Genomic DNA, 19,094 nt, shown 5'->3' with positions numbered 1-19,094 from the left:
AAAACAACTGTCTATTTAAAAAAAAAAAAAACATTATTCCAATGGACATTAGTGAACCTCAACCCATACTTGCATGAACAACAATGCATTTTGGGGAAGCTCATTTTATACTAATCATATATATATATACTAGTATCATGTTTTTCAATTTACACTTGATCACCAGGCACTGTTGTAAGCAGGTGTTTATAAAGCATTCCTCAAATTTCAAACTATTTCGGGGAATGTGTTGTGGATAAAAATCAAAATGAACAAACAAACAAAAACAATAATAAATCATCACTTTGGAGTTTCGGAGCATTAAACATGCTGTCTTGTTTTTTTTTTTTAAACTGAGTTTACTTTCAAATGGGGGGGGGGGGGTGGGGGGGTAAAAATTAAGCAAAGTGAAAGTGTGTGTATTCGCAAAAGTTATTTTTTTTCTTGTAAGTGAAGTTGGCAAACAAACCAGGAAGGAAGACAGCATCAAAAATGGGAAACATTGTTGCGAGAAGAAGTGGTTGAGAGTGATGAATGCTCTGACAGTTAGGAACCCATCCATCACGTAGTCCCATAACAATCTCATTAGTACATGCCCCAACCCCCACACGCGCAGCAATTGACTCAATGGATTTCCGGGGGCCACTAATGCACCGCGGGCATCATCTAAGGAAGCTTTCTGTGCCTCTGCCAGTTATGTGCTAATAGAACCGCTTAATCGACCCCAACAAAGATTTTCAAGAAACAACTGCGCATGTGTGGCACGTCTGTGATGTATATCACCTCGAGTCTCCTCTCCACGCCAATGTAGTCAGCCTCTGATGGGATCACCACGTGGAGCTCTGTCTCGTAAGATCCTTCTCCTCTGTTTGCTGCACTGACTGTCAACATGACCAAATTATCATCTCCAATCACCAGTTCAGAGTGGTCCCTTTGGAAGAGGATTTTGATTATTTTTTAAAAGTCATGTATGCAGTAGTGATGCAGAAATTAATAAACCAATAAGGCTGAAGCATTAGCAACCTGGGCAATTAAAAAAATGTTGCAAATGTTTGAAAATGAAAGCGTTCCTGTCTCTGAACCTGGACAAAACATAGACTTTGGATCGGAACTAATTTGCCATGTCCGTCTCCCAACTAAGTTTGACAGTTGTAAGAAAATTAAAAGAGCATGCATCTATGTCAACTATCAATCAGATAAGGAAAATACCATAGTTTGGATATTTCGTTATAGTATTAAAAAGCTTTTTCCTCATGCATATATTGGGCTACCAAACAGTTTAACAATAATATCTATACTCTTTATTTGCTACAGTGGAGTTAATGGATGTTTTCAATATCAATTTGCCTCTATTATAAACTACCTCAACACATACTAATAACTTGCAATTGCAAAATTACAAATTAAAACTACCTGCGAGCTACTTTTAAAAATAGGTGGCATGTACGATTTAAGCATTTGTCAAATTACTTCTGACCTCAGCTTATGTGCATATACTGTATATGTAAGTCAGTAGTGGATGACAGGATGTTTGTACAATGCTGCCATGGGGAAGGCATGCATCTGGAACCACTACAGAGAGAAGACTGGCCGAGAGACGGACGCACATTACAATCTCCACATGGTAAAAAGAACAACAATGGACAACTCTAATGTAAGCCTTTGTCATTGTTTGAATAATAGTATTTCGGGGGCTTTTCTGTGTATCTTTCTGATTTGTTCCGTGTATGTTGGTTGAGTTCTTACATGCTCGCAGAGAGCTGAAGATCCGGGATGCAAACATTGTCGTCACCACAGTCCAGCAGAATGTAAGCCTGAGAGGAAAAACGGGGCTACATTAGACATCGCCAAATACAGCAAAAATGTCCATACATGCACATATACTGAGTTATGCAAGTGGATTTTTGGGGTACACTGTCGACTGGTTGGCACATACAATCGCAATTCACACTCACATCCACACCCACGAAATTTAGAGTCTTGTTTTGGAATGTGGAAGGAAATCGGATACCTAAAGAAAACCCACATGAGCAAGAGGAAAAACTACTTTTTTTTTACATTCATGCTCACCTGCTCTTGGAGGTAGGTGCTGCTGTAGTAGTTTAGGACAGGTGGAAGCGGCTGGCTCTGAGAGGGAGGAGCCAAGCTGTAGTTCAGAGCCAATGAGATGGGAGTCAATTTATCCCGGAACTCATCTTCCTCCTGTAGAGAAAAAAGAATTGTCAAAGTGATCTAGTTGTGAAGAAAGTGTGCGCTTCTTGTCTGATCTGCTCACTTTCAGGTAAATGGTGTACTTTAAGCAAGCCCGGGAATGGTCGTGGCCCAACGTTAAGAGACCAGTGGTATGAGATTGCTGCGTGTCCAAGAAGAGGACTCGCTTCACACCGCCTCGGACACCTTTGAACCAATCCAAATGCAATTCGGCTCGAAGATCTGAGAAAATGGGATGGACACAAATTCAGGAAATATGTTACACAGGTATCCGTCATAAAATTAGGCTAAAATGCTCATAGGTATATTGGCTTACATTTGTAGTACAATGTCCCACATATTAATTTATATGAAAAATAGTGCCAATTTGAAAATAAGAGCTCTCTTGACTGTGACTCTCTTGATTTTTATATAGTTGCTGGACATTTTCTCATTGTTCTGCAAAGTTTGTTTCACTAGAGTCAGTATATAGTATATATGTATTTTTTGCAATATACCCCAGAATTATTTTTGTCTGTTGCCCGTAATAGTAAAAAAAAATCATTAAAAACCCTTCTTTGGTCTTTTATATTTGAATCATCTGAAAAAGCCAAGACCGGACCGGATTTCTGATCACGTGATAGGATATGGGACATCTCTAGTATATACAAATTATTTAAAATACCGAGTCTATGTCCCTCACAGTATAGTGAAACGTTATGATTGATCTAAAACTTTCTTACCCACAGAGTTTGGGATAGCCACTCCACTCACTTCTGCACACACATCCACCTTCAGGCTGCAAGATAAGTGATGTAGAGTTAATGTTGCGTATAGTGTTAAATGCAGACAACCAAAGGGATTTAATCCAGGGAATTTATTGGGGTAGTTTATTCCTTGGAGAGTTTTCTTTAAACAAACAGATATGGGAGCCCAGGCAACTGTTCTGCATTTCCTTATCACCTCCTTAAATCAAGGTACGAGTTAAGTGATTCCAAAATGGGGAACTGTTAACGTCTCACAATCTAAGCAACTATGGAATAGTTACTAAGTTAAAATTAAGCACCACATGGCACTTTTTTTGCCGTGTTCCACTTCATTCTAATGAGTTCATTGTGTATGTTGAGCTAGAGATTGGGTTTCCCCCGAATATAATAAATATTTATGATGCAGATACTTAAGTGCACATAGTAAAATACAAACTTTTAAAAAAATGCCCCCCTTTGAGTCAAATTCAAATATTTTTTCTGACCAGTTAGTATTTTGAGTGTTACATGTGTTTTATGTGTGAGAGTGATTATAACAATTGGTGTGTGTGCGTGTGTGTGTGTGTGTGTGTGTGTGTGTGCGTGTGTGTGTGTGTGTGTGTGTGTGTGTGTGTGTGTGTGTGTGTGTGTGTGTGTGTGTGTGTGTGTGTGTGTGGTATACTCCACATATAACATAGCCTTGGCACTTTCTTATTCATGACAACATAGTAGATGGAACTGTTCCAAAAATGCATCTGCACTTTACGACCAAAACACATTGTTATTATTAGACATGCTTACTGTAGCCCCCCCAGCTACATTTGATGAGTGAGAACTTTCAAAACATTTTACACCACGGCTTTAGCTTCAATCCATCATCATACATGGCCCATCTCCTCCTCTAAGACAATAGATGAGCATTTCTATCTTTTTTTCTTTTTAATGCTGTGACAAATAGTTACAGCCTGGCCTCCATCTGTTTTTCTTTTAGAAGAACAGTAAATAACAACCAGTCATAGTCCCTAGGAATGCATGCCTGGAAGTGGAAAAAAAATCTAAACAACAACAATGGATTGGATCATTCGCCTCAAAATTCATAAAAAAATAAGGAAACTGGAATGCATTGTTCACACATTCGAAAAAGTTGGATAGGTATCAGTACTTTTAGTGGTGGGACCACAGACTCCTGGGGGGAAAAATCATATTTATGAGAACATCAACAGCTTGGTCTTATTATAATGTGCTGTAAATAAATATCAATACCAAATGTTGCATGTATCTTTGATTTAAACAGACTTTTACCGTAAACTCCCACGACGAGAATTAATGCAGAACAGAAGCACAAGCATGTTTGCTTAAGTTATGATTATTGTACATGTTCACATAATATAATTATATAATCCAATAGGCAAAGATGTATAGTATTTTGGCAATGAATCCTTATGGCACACAACAATTGAGAATATAAACTCGTAATGAACCTTTTGCTTTAAAAAAAAAGTAAACCCCAAAGAAAGCTATGTGACTGTGCATGTGTTGTAAGTTGTAACACAGGGGTCGGGAACCTTTTTGACAGAGAGAGCCATAAACAATTAATATTTTCAATTGTTATTCATTGAAAGCCATACTCAGAATTTACTAGGAGCAAAAAATACATGAAAACGCGCGCTTTTTTAGTCATTTCACTGCCTTTAAAGTAGAAAAAGTCCCAGAATTATGTTAACAAAATTGTTATCCTGATGCTAATCAATGGGATGCATCCATGCATGCATGCATGCATGCATGTAGAAAGGTTTGATTAAAAACTGTAAGATTAAAGCAACTCTAGAGGTAATGTCCAGATTTTAGCTCATAGTTTAGCGGACAGCCATAAGCACCCATCAAAAGAGCCACATATAGCTCCCAAGCCATAGGTTCCCTACCCCTGTTGTAACACATGCAAAAATAAGACCTGATTTGATTTCAATCAATTGCTAGATAGCTTATATTGGTTCCTCAGCTCAAGCTTGACGAGTTTACCTGTGTATGAATCCCAAGTAAAACCCAATAATAACAACGGAATGACTAGTAGTTAGCAGGAGTTTTATGGTATTATTATATTTATCCTATGTAGGAAAACAATTAACCTACACACACAATCCTTAGATAATGCCCAATATTTTCCTTTGTTGATTAGCTGAGATTCCCTTGCCTGGGAAAATTCCCCACGGGTGTAATATTTGTGCCTATTGTTTCAACTACAAACAAACACATCATCGTTCGTTCACCTCTTGACCAGAGGGCGTTTCTCCAATTCGTGATTTTTAATTTCGTCTGCTGCTATTTGATTGTGTGGCTGTGTATATGTCATGGCATATCTGATTCCATGCCTCCAAATCAACTTTATGCCTGTTTATTTGAATTAAGTGTGTATTATTATGACACAGCTCCACAGTTTAGTGCTTTTTGTCAATCAGTCTCAAATCTCTGGTCCCGCCTCAGCTGCCGCCAACACTCACACACCGTTGAACCAACATGGCAGCCAGCCCAGCACACTTTTCTTGTCTAAACAGTCCCAATTCCTGCCTTAATATGTTCGGATCTATGCTAGAAGTAGTCGAAGCAGCGGGAGATTTTATGCTCGGGTCTCACTCAACTAACCAAAATGACCACATGGGGAAAAACAATATACACTGAAAACAAGATATAAAGTTTCAAATTAATTGCCTCAATAAAGGTTATATAAAATATTGTTTGGGTATTAATTCGATCTTTCCTGATGGGAGATATGCTAAAACAGAGGTGCAGAATTTGTCTTTGAGTGCGTCATCCTGTACTGAGGTTGTAAATGTGTTACACAGTGTGTTAGGGTTCTGTTTAGACAGCATGATTCCAGACACATTCGGGATTCATTACAACCACTGGAGTTCCAATTAGCTGTGTGTGTCGCTAAGGCGCAGTAATTAAAAAAAAGAATCAAAAATTTGATTTGAAAAAATAAATAAATGAATTGTCCTTTCTTTAAGCAGATGTGGTTCATTTTAATTTCTTAGCAAGACATTCTAAAGGGCATTCACAACAGAAAAGGTCATAGTTTGCATTCTCTGTGGTCCGGACCAAAATACATTTGGTTTGGTCTTTTTTGTTGCGGGTAATTGCAGGAATTGACAACAATTCTACACATATGCTAACATGGGTTCAATCATTGGACAAAACTGTCTGTGTGGTGTAACATGATAAAATACGAAAGTTAACGATCATGGAGCTCCCGCTTGAAGTATGCGTGCTCATATTGATATGATTCATAGAACTACACCAACTGTGGGACATTTGGCAATTAAATAATACTATATGTACATTCCGCGTATGTACACAGAGTTCCAGTCATGTTAACCTCAGTGTAAGAAGGCTGTTGAGAATTATCATAGATTAATGAAGAAGATATGCCCTATTTAAGACTACTGGGAACTCTCAACTATTCCTCTTCAACCTCAAATGGTTGCAGCCAAACACAAAAAAAAAAACATCTGAAGACCACAAAGAGCTAATATTGTTTTTTGTTTTGCATAAAAAGTGCTTGTCAGCAGTACTGACTGCAAACATTTTCAGCACTTTTGATCATTTAAAAAAACATTAAAGTTACAACTTCATATACAGACTACATTGTGGTTATTTTCTCTACCCACCATTTTCCACAAAAATTAAAAAACTGATGACGATATATAACATAAGATAAGAATAGTGGTTTGCATGTCTGCCACACAGTCGTGCGATCCCAGGGTTAAATATCAACACAAGACGAATTTACGTGACATCCTCAAAGATGTGTGGGTTTCCTGTTTCCTCCCACATTTAATGAACATGTGTAATTAGTTAGCTGCAAACTCTATATTGTCCTTCTAAATGCGAGCTTGGAACATAGGTCTTACCAGGTCACCATGGTATTGCTGATGGGCAGCCGACACTGTCTGTCATCAGGATTCAGTATCCTGGGAGTCAGGATCATTCCCGCATCCACAGACACAACAGCTTGCGCTCTATGACCAAAACATATATCCAAATGTCATAAAACTTTCCTTATATTTATCATGTAAACCCTGAATTCAATGAACCAAGAATGAATCTTGCAATACCTGTACACAGACACCTCCCCAGCACCAAAGGACCCCACAATCAAATCTGCAGGGGAAAGCAGAGAACATGGAAGCATTTCAAAGAGTGCCACAGATGGGATTAATTTCAAGCTTTCAAAAATCTTCATCAACAAACAGTCCTTGTGTTTAATGCACATGCACAAGGGCACGGTTGACGGCACGTTTTTCATTTTATTCTCGCTTTTAGTCACGACTTAGCCCAGATTGAATTCAGACACCCTAAGAAAATTGCTCATATGTACATTCATGGTGGCCCAGTGGACGGATGGTTAATGAATGAGCCCAACAGTTCTGAGATCGAGCGCATAATCCAAGGACTGGACCTTCTGATTAGGGCATGTTCTTTTCGGGCTTGTGTGGGTTTTGTCCAGGTTCTCCAGTTTCCTTCCACATCCCCAAAAAGTGCATTGTGCCTGGTTGAACACTCTGAATTGCCCCTAGGTGTGAGCGCAAATGGTCATGTTCATTAAAATGTGCTTTCCCTTATAAAATAAATAAAATCTGATATTTCAAATGACTGTTTTCCGATACTGATCCCATAACAATCTGATACCTAAGTTAATTTGACGATAGCCTTGGCTATAGCCTGTAAACAGTGTCGATAATTTTGTTTTCGTGTGTCTGACAGTTTTAAGGCTTTTTCACAATATAACCAAGCGTTAAGGGCAATGCAGTCTACTCATGTCCTTGTCTTTTGTCGTGGGAGTCCCCCTTCTTGCATTTTTAAAATGAGACTAACTAAACTTGAGTGGGCCACATCTGTTTCTGCCTTTGGTTCAAACCACTGCATAGTTGGAAACGTCTCCCATGGTGCTGGGTGGTGCTATGTGTGGTTGTGACAAGAAAGGACCCCGAGATGTGGCTTTTGTGGGGCACTTGAAAGGTGTGCAAAGGAGGGGCCGGGTAAGAGGACATGTAAAAAGATGGGGGAGGGGGTAGAGCCTCATGTACTCGGCCTTTAATAGGCTGCAATCTGTGAAAACCATCAAGAAGCAAGGTGAGCTTTCACCAGATGGTGTGATGGATGAAACCACCTTGCTTCCAAATTCTTAGTCCCTCTGGCTGTTTTAGAGTTCTGGAAGCAAGAAACTTTTTCTTTGCAATTGGCAGACATCTTTCCCCAAAACCAGTTTTTGATGAGGGTTAAGTGGGAGACTAACAATAAAATAACAGCATACTTTCCTTTATATGTCAATTCTTTCTGCAAGTAGACAGTTAGGGAACACGTATGTGTTTAACGGCCCTGGTAAGTCAGCCTCTCGAGCTGATGGTGTCCATCTATCGCTAAGAAAACATAACCTTCAGTTAAAGTTTAGACAGACTGTCAAGCTGTCACTGGCAGGACGCGCCCACTGCCGGCGAGACTGCAGGGGACCAGAGCAGCGATGAGGCAAAGTCAAAAGTCAACGACCCTCGGAGGAAAAGAAGGTGGTTTCGGCAAAGATGCTGTGGACTTTTTCTTTCTTGGGTGTCTGTGCAGGATTGTAAGATATTCCATGCCTTATTTGTGCAAGTGCATTGGGATATTGTTTTTCCATATGATTTGGAACTTTATACTGCAGTGAAGAGCTGACAAATATTATTTCTGGAGCATTTCTCCAATCTGCACTATTTTTGCAAGTTGAGAGAGGCTTGCAATATTTGGCACTTGATGACAAATGTAACCACCTGACAGCACCACACACATTGAACACTGACATGGCACTCATGACATGGCTGGCAGGTATATGTTGTCTATTTTACACCTTTCACCTCTGGGCAGGACCTAAAAGAATCCATAGAGATTTGGAATGTGTTCCTGTGATTGAAACCAAGTCTAATCTGAGTCTTCCTTCCAAAACTTTTAATCCAATATTGTTTGTGTGTCTTTACAAACTGAGGGGACTCTTTCTTATTGATGTTTTTACTATGAGCAAATATCCACAAATGATGCATGATTTATTGCTATGGAAAACTTTTAGATCAATTAGCTGTTGAAAATTTTGAAACCTACTTGCATAGTTGTAGAAGTAATTTGCAACCTCTGTCATTAATGCCAAGAGTCTGCTTAAAAAAAGTGTTTTTCCTATTTTTTTCCTGTAAATTTTGCTCTTCAAGCTCTTAGTAATGTGAAAAGGATCAATCAATGGGACTAGTCTTTATGAATTTATTTTTGTTTAATACTTCAGAAAATGTTGAAACAAAAACTGTTGATTGGTTAAAAAATCGTTCAATACTTTATCTTGATAAAATTAGCATTGCATGTATTTTAAGTTGAATGTGCAGAAGCTGTGGGGGATGAAACTACTTTGTTATTTTACATCATATTTTGCTCTTAGTTCGTTATTGCCAACCATTTACTATTTTGAACCCCAACACCGAAAGCATACGAACACAGTCTCTCAGTCCAAAGATAGTAAAAATAAAAAAACACTCTAAATTGGAACTAAAAGTATCTCAAAGCTTGCTTATAATCCTGTCCTGTGTCTGTGAGTAATAACACAGAACGTTAATGGTGACCCACACGCCTTATAACACAGATCAAAAAACGTTCCTCCTTTGAACAGTGTGACTTTACTGGCCAACAAACGACCCACATGTGTGAGCCTCTATTCCATCAACTGAGTTCTTAATGACAGGCGACACAGTCCGTGCGCTATACATTTGTGTGCTTAATTGTTGCATGTATATGTGTCAGAGTCAGACTATGACTTTGCCACCCAAAACCCCAACCAACTTCCTCCTGCACCAGCGTTTCAACCTGTTACCCTTGTATTTGCATTTATTGCACTGTGTTTTTTAATTGCAGGACTTCTAATTGGCAGTTACACAATGTTTTACTTTAACCAGGAGCCCGGAAACACACTCCCTATACCACTAATGAAACAAATCACAAGTCACGCTTGTGCATTTAGGCATGTACCTAGATTGAAAAATGAAGAAATCACCACCATTGTCGCCACATGTACATAAAAATGGGAAAGAGCGGTGGAAGTAAGGAAAAGAAAAGTTCAAGTAATTGTGAAATTGTCCAAAGGGCAGATTGAGCAGAAAATGAGCTTTTACAGCCTTGTTTTGTTTGCGACGGCCCGTATTCACCCAGATGTAAGCAGCTGTGTATATAAACTGCTTTACAGTGAAAAAGTATATTTCCCAATGTAAACAAACAGCATTTACTGTAATTGGAGGAACATTATTTGCAAAATGCAATATATGATGGGAGGAAAGCAGAGTTAATGGTATAAAAAATAAAGCATTAAATCGAAAATTAAGGAATGAGATAGAAAAAATGGCTAAAATGAGGTAGATTCAACCAGAGAAAAGAAATGAGATCACACAACCACCCACCCGTCCAACATCTATCCATCCGACATTCCATTCGTCCATCCATTCATCCTAAATAAGTCATCTACATAACCACCCACCCATCCACTGATCCATCCATCCTTAATAAGTCATCTACATAGCCACCCACCCATCCACCAATCCATCCATCTACCCATCCAACTCTAAACTATTAGGTAAACTCTCCATAAAAAGTATCCAATTCATTGGCATAGCTCATTGGCAGTCCTCTTATTAAATGATGACTTTAGCAGAGCGACCTAAGGGAGACAGCAAAGGAGTACACAGCAAAAGGCGGACTGATGAAAAGTGGAGGTCAGGAATGAAGAGGAGGGAGGATGTAATAAGAGCAGCTGGAAAGCAAGGAAGAATTTGAAAGATTTGCAACCTTAAAGTGGAATTTTGATTAAACAAACACAGGCAGCACACAGACCAGAATTGACTCGTTGAGTCCTTACCTGGGTATTGGTTGTGGTCCAGGTCCTGGCCTCCCCGCAGGGCAAAACCATAACCAGGCAGCGTGGTGGTGGGTGTAGAAGCCGCTTTCAGTTCTTGGCTCAGTGTCAGGCCCCGAGTCGCCACATCTTTCTGGCCATTAAAGACCAATACACGTCCTCCCTGATCCTCCCCAGCAAATGGACATCCCACTGCCACGTCTGAAAGATGACACAAATGCACATGGTTTAGTCTTCAGCATGGTTCTGGTACCCTTGAGAGCAAAGCGGGGGGAAATATTCCACTATCGACCTACCCCCGTGACGACATCAGAAAACTCTTCAGCATCTTTTCAAATCATTTCCATTGGATGACGTAGTTATTTTTTATTTATTATTATTTTTTTATGTTTATATTTGGGCTAAGAAAAATTTAAATATTCATTTTGCAAAAAAAGGTGGTACAGAGGAAACGCGGTTAGCACATCTGCTCACAGTTCTGACATCAACGGTTCAAGCCTGTGATCTGTATGAAGTTTATATTTGAATACTTTATATTTATTTTATATCATTATTTTACACATTTACATGTTAACACATATATAGGCATACACACTACTACTAAAAAAGTTACGTATCAGATCAGCAGTCTTTCCTATGCAAGTGTTAACTCTTCTGAGCTAACCCAAGACTGACTTTTTAAAGGCTGAGGTCCCTTTTGCAGGTGTTTTGAATTACACATCTGGCAAATGTATACAAAACTGAAGCTTCTCACTTTATTGAATTTTTTTTTTAACCTTGTGGATTTAATAAACTGATAAATCGTAATCAGTCTCTTTTTGCCCGAGGTGTCCTCCGGCTGCTGCTCATAGTTGGCTGGAATAAGCTCCAGCATCCCCTGTGACCCTTATGAAGGTATGGAAAAAAAGGTGAGTGAGAAATATTAGGTCCATTAAAGGAATAATCGTGCATAAACTTATTAGTCACTGAAAACATATACATCGCTGGTGTTCGACGGAAACCTCACGCCCTCAAAAATGTTTTTTAGGAAACCCAAATTAGTCTAACCAAAGTTTATCATTTGTCCATGTTGTTCTCATGGTAACAGGAAAACACAAAACGCTTAATTAAATCAGTATAAAGACTGCAAGAAGTGACTTCCTTTTCTGCCATGTGCAGGAAGTTATTGTTTTTTCCGCAACACATTCTCATTTTCTTTTTTTACCACTGCCTGCGCTCCAACTTATTTCCTCTCATTCTGAACTACTTTATCTCCAATGCTTAGTAATAATACAAATGGAAGCCCAGAGCGTAATAAGAAAAATGCATGGTTTCAAATTTTCAGAAAGTGGGGTTAATAATTTCTGTCTTCAAGATTCTCAAAGTCTCTTGGTTCTCTTCCCATGTTTACTGGATAAAAGTAAGAGCACCGCTAATCTTCTCATCTAATTCTTGGCAGGACAGCTTATAAGCACATTTCCATAAAAGGTTGAACTATTACGTCCAACTGCAGCAGATGGCCAGAGATGTGCAAAAAAAAAAAAAAAAACAGAAATCACTGGCACCTTAATTTACATACCAAAAACTTATATACAGTTAATATTGTTTCATATTTGGGAAAACCTACTTAAGAGGAAGCCTTTCTCTTTTAGTGCATAAACAGCTTGAAACATCCTGTTTGTCTCTGCCCCCACCGAGCTTAAGTTGGTCTAACCAAGTAGTTCCACATGAAGAGTTGAAGGAGAGCAAATAAATGCATACATGTGTATATACAGTATAACAGTATATAGAGTATGTAGGGTATACACTGTTAGTGATTTGCGAATATTGGTGCCTTAAAATATTATTACTCAATCACATAATTGTTACCTCATGAACATTGTTTGGAGAGAGATACATATGTTCAATTTTAAGACAAGTAGCTACTAAAAATCGCATTATACGCGAGTTGTCACTTTTTTTAAACTCGAAAACTGTGAACAACGAGTTAAGAAATTTGACCTCAACTAGGACATGGCTATTAAATATAATTATTTATACATGTGTTTTTTTAATAGAAAAAAAAACCCAAACTCTTTAACAAAACGAATGGCTAAATGTTAAAACCAACCAACCGTATCTATACATGTACATCTGTGCATATATGTATGCATGTGTATACATATACTTCAGCAACACAAATATTCATTTATTTATATATTTCTCTATGTACAGTGTATATATTTATTTATTAACTTATTCATTACTTATCTATTTATGTCTAAAATATATTTTCCTGTATCTATCTGCATTCTCACCCACTTGCTACAGTGACAATGAAATTTCCGGAATGCAGGATGAATAAAGTTATCGAATCCAATGTCATAGCCATTATTTGGATCCGTTTGAGTCATGGTGAAACACAGTCATTTGAGATAATTGAAAGTAAAAAAACAAGGCTACTATGTTGCGATCCACTGGTTTAAAACAGCTGATACCAAACAAAACGTGAGGATGAGTACAAACCTGGATGTTTCTCTTTCAGAGAGTAATTTACAAACACAGTGACAACATCTGTCAGTAATTACACAAAGATGGAAAAAGTGGGGGCACAGGTATGCTTTAGACACGCATTGACGACCTTGATGGCCATGTCGCCACGATAATTGTGAGGTCATGCGGAATAACAAAATCACGCAGACAATGGCGTGCGCTCATTAGGTTAAAAACAATTTCACGCATGTCACTAAGAGCTCCTCTGGAGCCCCTTGGGAACCTGTCACATCCTGACAGACAGCTTAATGTGATTTATATTTCTTGTCAGTGAAAGCCTTGCTATTGTTTGACCGAATATTGATCTGATAGTTTAACGGGGTGAAACGCAAGGCTATGCACCCTTGAATGTATAAATCATAAATCACTTGGATGGATGTTTTACGAAAAAAGCCATATGTGCATTGCTTTCTCGAGAAGACCTTAGCACTGTGGATAGTGGAGCTCTAGGCTGGTGTTCATGTGTTGGGCCCAATCAATGTGAGAATAAAACAAACTCACAGAAGAGAAATTTATTTTGGGCTCCAGGACAGAAACTCACAACCAGATGATTTCTATCTCCAAGGAACATCTGAAGAGTTAAAAATAACTTACTCAGCCAGCAAAAGCTTTGACCTTGGACATCACTGGCGGAAACATGTTCACGCAGACAACCTTTCATCGTACCACTTCCTTGAATGGACAGGGTGCATATACATTTGAGTTTTTGATGCTATTTCCTTTATCAGAGACCAAACATAGGCCAGCATGTAAAGGAAATGCTGAAAAAGACGTCTGTCTGTCATTGGATTTCCCTACAACAGTTGTCCAAAATTGTCAAACAGGAAAGGTCACAATTCATTTCACACCTATTTAAATCTTTGAAAGACTCTGAAACTGTAAACATCAATTCCTGAGCTTTGTAAAGCCCTTAAAACCGAAACAATGGATGGACTTTGAGAGGTGGGGACCTACTGTCTATTTATTGTTGCAATTCCTAACAAAGACAGACATTCTAAATATGAACCTGTGCAGACTTTTAGTTTAATCTTGATAGTGTCAAAACTAAAGAGTTCAAGCGTGAGGCGAACAATATGAGAATTAGTGTGAAGTAGCTAAATAAGTGAGCAACAGGTGGAGAACAGCAACATTTTCTAATTGTGATGCAATGGATTTATTCTTGCCCTTAATATTGATTGTGATATATGTAACATAATTAATGTATGTTCAAACTAAACTAAAAATATTTGGTCTTTTTATTTTACTACGGTATTTTCTCAAAAATTTGCGTCAGAGCATAACGTATCTTGGAAAGTTATTTATTTTCTAAATGTCATTGATTTGTAGAACGAAAACCTCGTAATATTATAGATTCAGACCTTATGCATTCATAACTTGACTCGTGATGTAAATATTTCCTTTAAAAATCCATTGTTACCTTCAGAAATCTTTTGATTAAAACTTAATTTCTTTACATAATCCTCTTTTTCTGCAGTTTTTTTTCAATATCAACACATTAGTTTTATACAAACTCTGAAATTCTGGTGAGAACAGGCTTCATTGGATATGCGGTTTATATTTTCCCTGCAGTTAAAATCTTACAAACAAGCTTTCATGAATACTAACCCTAGGGAGGAAATTGGCTATTCCTTCACATGAAAATCTTTATATTGATGTAATAATACAACAATAATAAGATCACATTTTTGTTATCATCTGCCACTTCTCATCTAAAATCAGCCTCAGGCCAAAGATTGCGAAGAAGAGGGGGGAGTTATTTTTGCTCTCACATTTGTTTGTGTTACTCAGATGAATTTTATCCATGCTAATTTCCTTTGTATCTTTTCTTTCCCATGCTTTTTCCCACCACTCACCGTTGTATCCATCGTTGTTGACGTCTCCCAGAGGCGCAATGGCCGTGCCGAAGCGCCCGAAGGTGTGCGTACCGGTGAGGGCGACAGCTTTGGAGAAGTCGAGTGGGGCCTTCTGTAAGTACAGGTAGACCCTGCCAACCTCTTTGGGTTTGCTTTCCATCTCCCGCTCCATAAAGAGGGGGGCTCCGACTAAGACATCATCCGTCCTGGAAGCAGAATGTGAAGATTAGTATTATAATATTTACGATACATGCAATTCTAGCAACTGGGAGCAACTACTCCACTTACCCGTCGCCATTTAGGTCGGTTACAGCCACTGAGTAGCCAAAATATGAGGCCATCTAAAGGATGGAGAATTGAGTATTACACATTATAGTCATAAACAACATCTGATATTTTAATTAAATTATAATTGAAGATTTTCCCAAGTGGCTAGAGTCGTGAGCAGGTTGGCCGGGCTGGTCCACTAGTGTGGAATTTGCATATTCTGCCCGGGCCTGCGTGGGTTTTCACCGGATACTCGGCTTTCCTCCCACATTCCAAAGACATGCATGTTAGGCTGATTGGACACTCTAAATTTCCCATAGGTAGGATTGTGATTGCAAATGGTTGTCCGTCTGCTAGTGCCCTGCGATTGGCTGGCCACCAATTCAGGGTGTTACCCGCCTTGTACCAAGAGTCACCTGGGATAGGCTCCAGCACCCCCCACGACCCTTGTGAGGATGGACGGTATGGAAGATGAATGAATGAGTGTTGACATAGGGATTGTGATAATGGAATGTGCTTTTACTAGTCTCCTTATCACATGGTTGGGGTTTTGGATTGGGATTTGGTATAGGCAGCTCGTCAAACTCAGGTGTTTGAAACTCAACCCTAAAATATGTGAACAGGACACCTGTGATTATTATTATTGCAAAAAAAATGATTCCTATATAACCTTAGCTTGTTGCGTTAGGAATAACAAAAATGTGCTGATGATTCTACCTGTTCTCCAGTGAAATTCAGAATGAACGTCAGATTGGATGAATTGATCATCACCACCTACAGAAGTAAAAAAAAAAAACCTTGTGAGGACACTGCAGATTTCATTGCGATCTCAGAGTAAATGAAACACACAATCAATGCAATAAAACAACAATAAAAAGGTTATTATGTCTTCCTTTTTGTCCCTGCCCTCCCCCATGACCAAGTTCTAGGTTCACCTTGACCCCCCCTTCTCACGCTCTCCTTCCCCCCAAAAGTAACCCTACTTGTGAGGAGAGATGGAGGGGGAGGCTGAGAATTCCTTCATAAGACCTAAAATAACAACCACATGGAGACAGCCGGGGGCTTCACACACACACACACACACACACACACACACACACACACACATTTGTACACACACGGATGGATACTGCTTGACCCAATCACAGATGTTGCAAAGACACACTCAACCAGGATTGATTTACAAACAGAAATGGAGATAAAGTTAAATACAAATATCAGATTTATAGCGTTAAATGATAACTGGTCCCAGGGGGATAGTTGTATAGGATATGAAAACAACCAACCTGCTTCCCCTATTGCACTCAATATACTGATGCAGCATTTTCTCCCAGACCTCAAACGATATTGCATAGTGTGTGTGTACTCTGGGTGCACTGTGGTTGCAGGTTAAAGCGGGGGAACTTGTGTTTGCATGAAAGCGGGTTAGCGGGGTGACGTGGGGTCAGCGCCCTCCACATGCAGCGGAAGCCATATGTCATTAGGGAAGATCGACACAGTCAGCCCTGGGGACAAGTTCCCATAAGAGAGCTCTAAAGTTAAAAACACAGCCCAACATAGGGGTTCTAATCGAGTCACGCGGACGCAAAAGGGTCTGTCTGGTTTTGTAAGACTCAAGTTTCTTCATGGCCTGTCTGGAGCTTCTTTCCACATTGAAGTGCCAGCGTTGCAAACATGACAATGTTGGACGAGTTCAAGGCCCAGGTCTGAAAGCGGTGAACCACAGTCATCGACCAGTCCATATATTGTTCCACATCCTCGACGAAAAGACAGATTCCTCCCTTTGCTGTTGTCGTGATAGTGGTGGTGGTGGCGGTGGAGAGGGATGAGGAAGCCGTGTAACAGGCTGAAATGACTGTGGTGAAGTCTGGAAATGGTTTCTTATTTGCTTCTCACACAGTCAAATCAGTGGGTTGCAGGCGCCAGGGTGAGTCATGTATTTGTGGCCCCTAACCTTTTTGTGCACTCAGTGTGTTTTTCATGAGTTCGATACTGGGGAATTTATGATGGAAATCAGCTCCTATTGTTGTGGTGTCTGCAGAATTTGCATATATGCCAATTCAGTAAAAAATGCCAGTGAATAATTCTGTAAATTCGTCATGGTATGATGAAATGGAGTCTATATCACTGTAATATTCCTCTGGTAACAGATTAAGGCAATTTATGATTAAATTTACAAAATTACACTTAACAGTGGAATGATGAAGTTCTTTGAATGTCTTTCCTCTTTACCATTATTTTTCAATTGATTTTACAGTTTAGTTTATCCCAGACAGTCCGACACACTGCAATGCTACAAAATAAATGATTATGTGTATTGTTCCTGAATCTTCTTCATCATCATTCTATGACATGGTGAAATTAATTGATCCCCAAAACATTATCTCTGTAGGACTGGGACTTTTTTATTCCTGAGCGGCTTACGTGAGTTCAGAGTTTGATCACAATGGTCCTCTACTTATTGTACGATTATCTCCAAAATCCATGCAAAAACACACCACTTTTAATATGTCGATACTCACATATCCAAAGTTTTGTGCTCCTCTCGGCACTCCGGCCAAAAGTTCTGAAAAATTCCAAAACAGACTTGAATTAGTGCACATGTGGAAAGGACTTACAGTCAAAGACTAGGCTTGACAAAGGTTTGTCAAAGGCTTTAAACTTTACACAGTGCAACAACTGTGAAAAGAGAAGCGTCAAGAACACACTGAATGATCGGCTGTTCTGGTGAATAATAACTGCAGTGTAATTTATGTTTTCAGAGAGACCATAGACACCATTTACTCTTCTGCCCTCTAGCTATTTCTTATAACTACCCGACCATGAAGCACAACTTGCCATCGGAACTTAAAAGTTACGACCACTTCATGCTTATGAAGAAGACTCTGTGAGCGAGACCACAGTGAGCTTCGCACCACAACATTTGCATCCAAAGGCTTGTCTAACTATAAAGACTCTCTGACATGTGTTGTGCCGGAGGGTCTTTGAATTGAGTGTTTAAAATTCAGCTCTTTGGAAAAAATCATTAGCAGACAGACTGCACGAGACAATTGAAGCCAATAGTACTTGGAGCAACATTGTCTGAAAATGAAGTAATACAATTCTACTAAATTTAAAATCGTTTTCAGCAATAGTAACTCTTGGTTAATATGGAGTAGTACTGAGTAATGTAACTATTTCAAACCAAAATGAATTTCTGAGTAGAGTACTTAATAAAATTGAAACACCTTATCTCAACTTCATTGCAATGGGTTTACACAAATAGGTGATATAGCAATGATAAATGGAAAAAAAATACACTGAAATACCCATTTTATTTTCGCATTAAATCCTACTAAATGTATCCAGCGCAGGCTCATTAGCGAAGTCAAGGAAGAAACCCAAAACATTCAGAGGTCTGCCACTAATCATTCTAATCAGTCAAAGTGGAGCGCAGGAAATCCCTTTATCAGTAATTCCCAAAGACGTGTTCCCTCGGGGTCGCGACCCAGACATTCAGAGACAGTTCTCATTATTGCCTGGGAGTTCAGAGCCACATATTGTCACCCAGCTGTGCGCTCGGTCTCTTTGGGTCACCCGATCACATATCACAGTTTTAAGCATGCACGGGGTGCAAAGAAGACAACCTGTGGTTAT

At 39.1% G+C, this 19,094-nt stretch overlaps 1 protein-coding gene across 1 annotated transcript in view; it reads right to left on the bottom strand.

Annotated features, from left to right (window-relative positions):
• itga8 (integrin, alpha 8) overlaps positions 1–19,094 on the bottom strand; it is a 41,845-nt gene that overhangs the window by 10,611 nt on the left and 12,140 nt on the right. Inside the window, exons 9-20 of the mRNA XM_077721451.1 lie at positions 17,981–18,024; positions 16,176–16,232; positions 15,480–15,532; positions 15,192–15,397; positions 10,831–11,028; positions 7,028–7,073; positions 6,824–6,931; positions 2,913–2,968; positions 2,255–2,412; positions 2,050–2,181; positions 1,726–1,793; positions 763–910 (exon numbers count right to left, since the gene is read on the bottom strand). Of these exons, the coding sequence (XP_077577577.1) occupies positions 763–910; positions 1,726–1,793; positions 2,050–2,181; positions 2,255–2,412; positions 2,913–2,968; positions 6,824–6,931; positions 7,028–7,073; positions 10,831–11,028; positions 15,192–15,397; positions 15,480–15,532; positions 16,176–16,232; positions 17,981–18,024 (1,274 nt within the window). The remainder of the gene's footprint in view (positions 1–762; positions 911–1,725; positions 1,794–2,049; positions 2,182–2,254; positions 2,413–2,912; positions 2,969–6,823; positions 6,932–7,027; positions 7,074–10,830; positions 11,029–15,191; positions 15,398–15,479; positions 15,533–16,175; positions 16,233–17,980; positions 18,025–19,094) is intronic.

Source organism: Stigmatopora nigra, chromosome 7 (genome assembly GCF_051989575.1).
Source record: "Stigmatopora nigra isolate UIUO_SnigA chromosome 7, RoL_Snig_1.1, whole genome shotgun sequence".
NCBI classification, from domain to species: domain Eukaryota; kingdom Metazoa; phylum Chordata; class Actinopteri; order Syngnathiformes; family Syngnathidae; genus Stigmatopora; species Stigmatopora nigra.
Note: the sequence above shows the minus strand (reverse complement) of the source record. Positions and strands in the feature narration are given on the sequence as shown.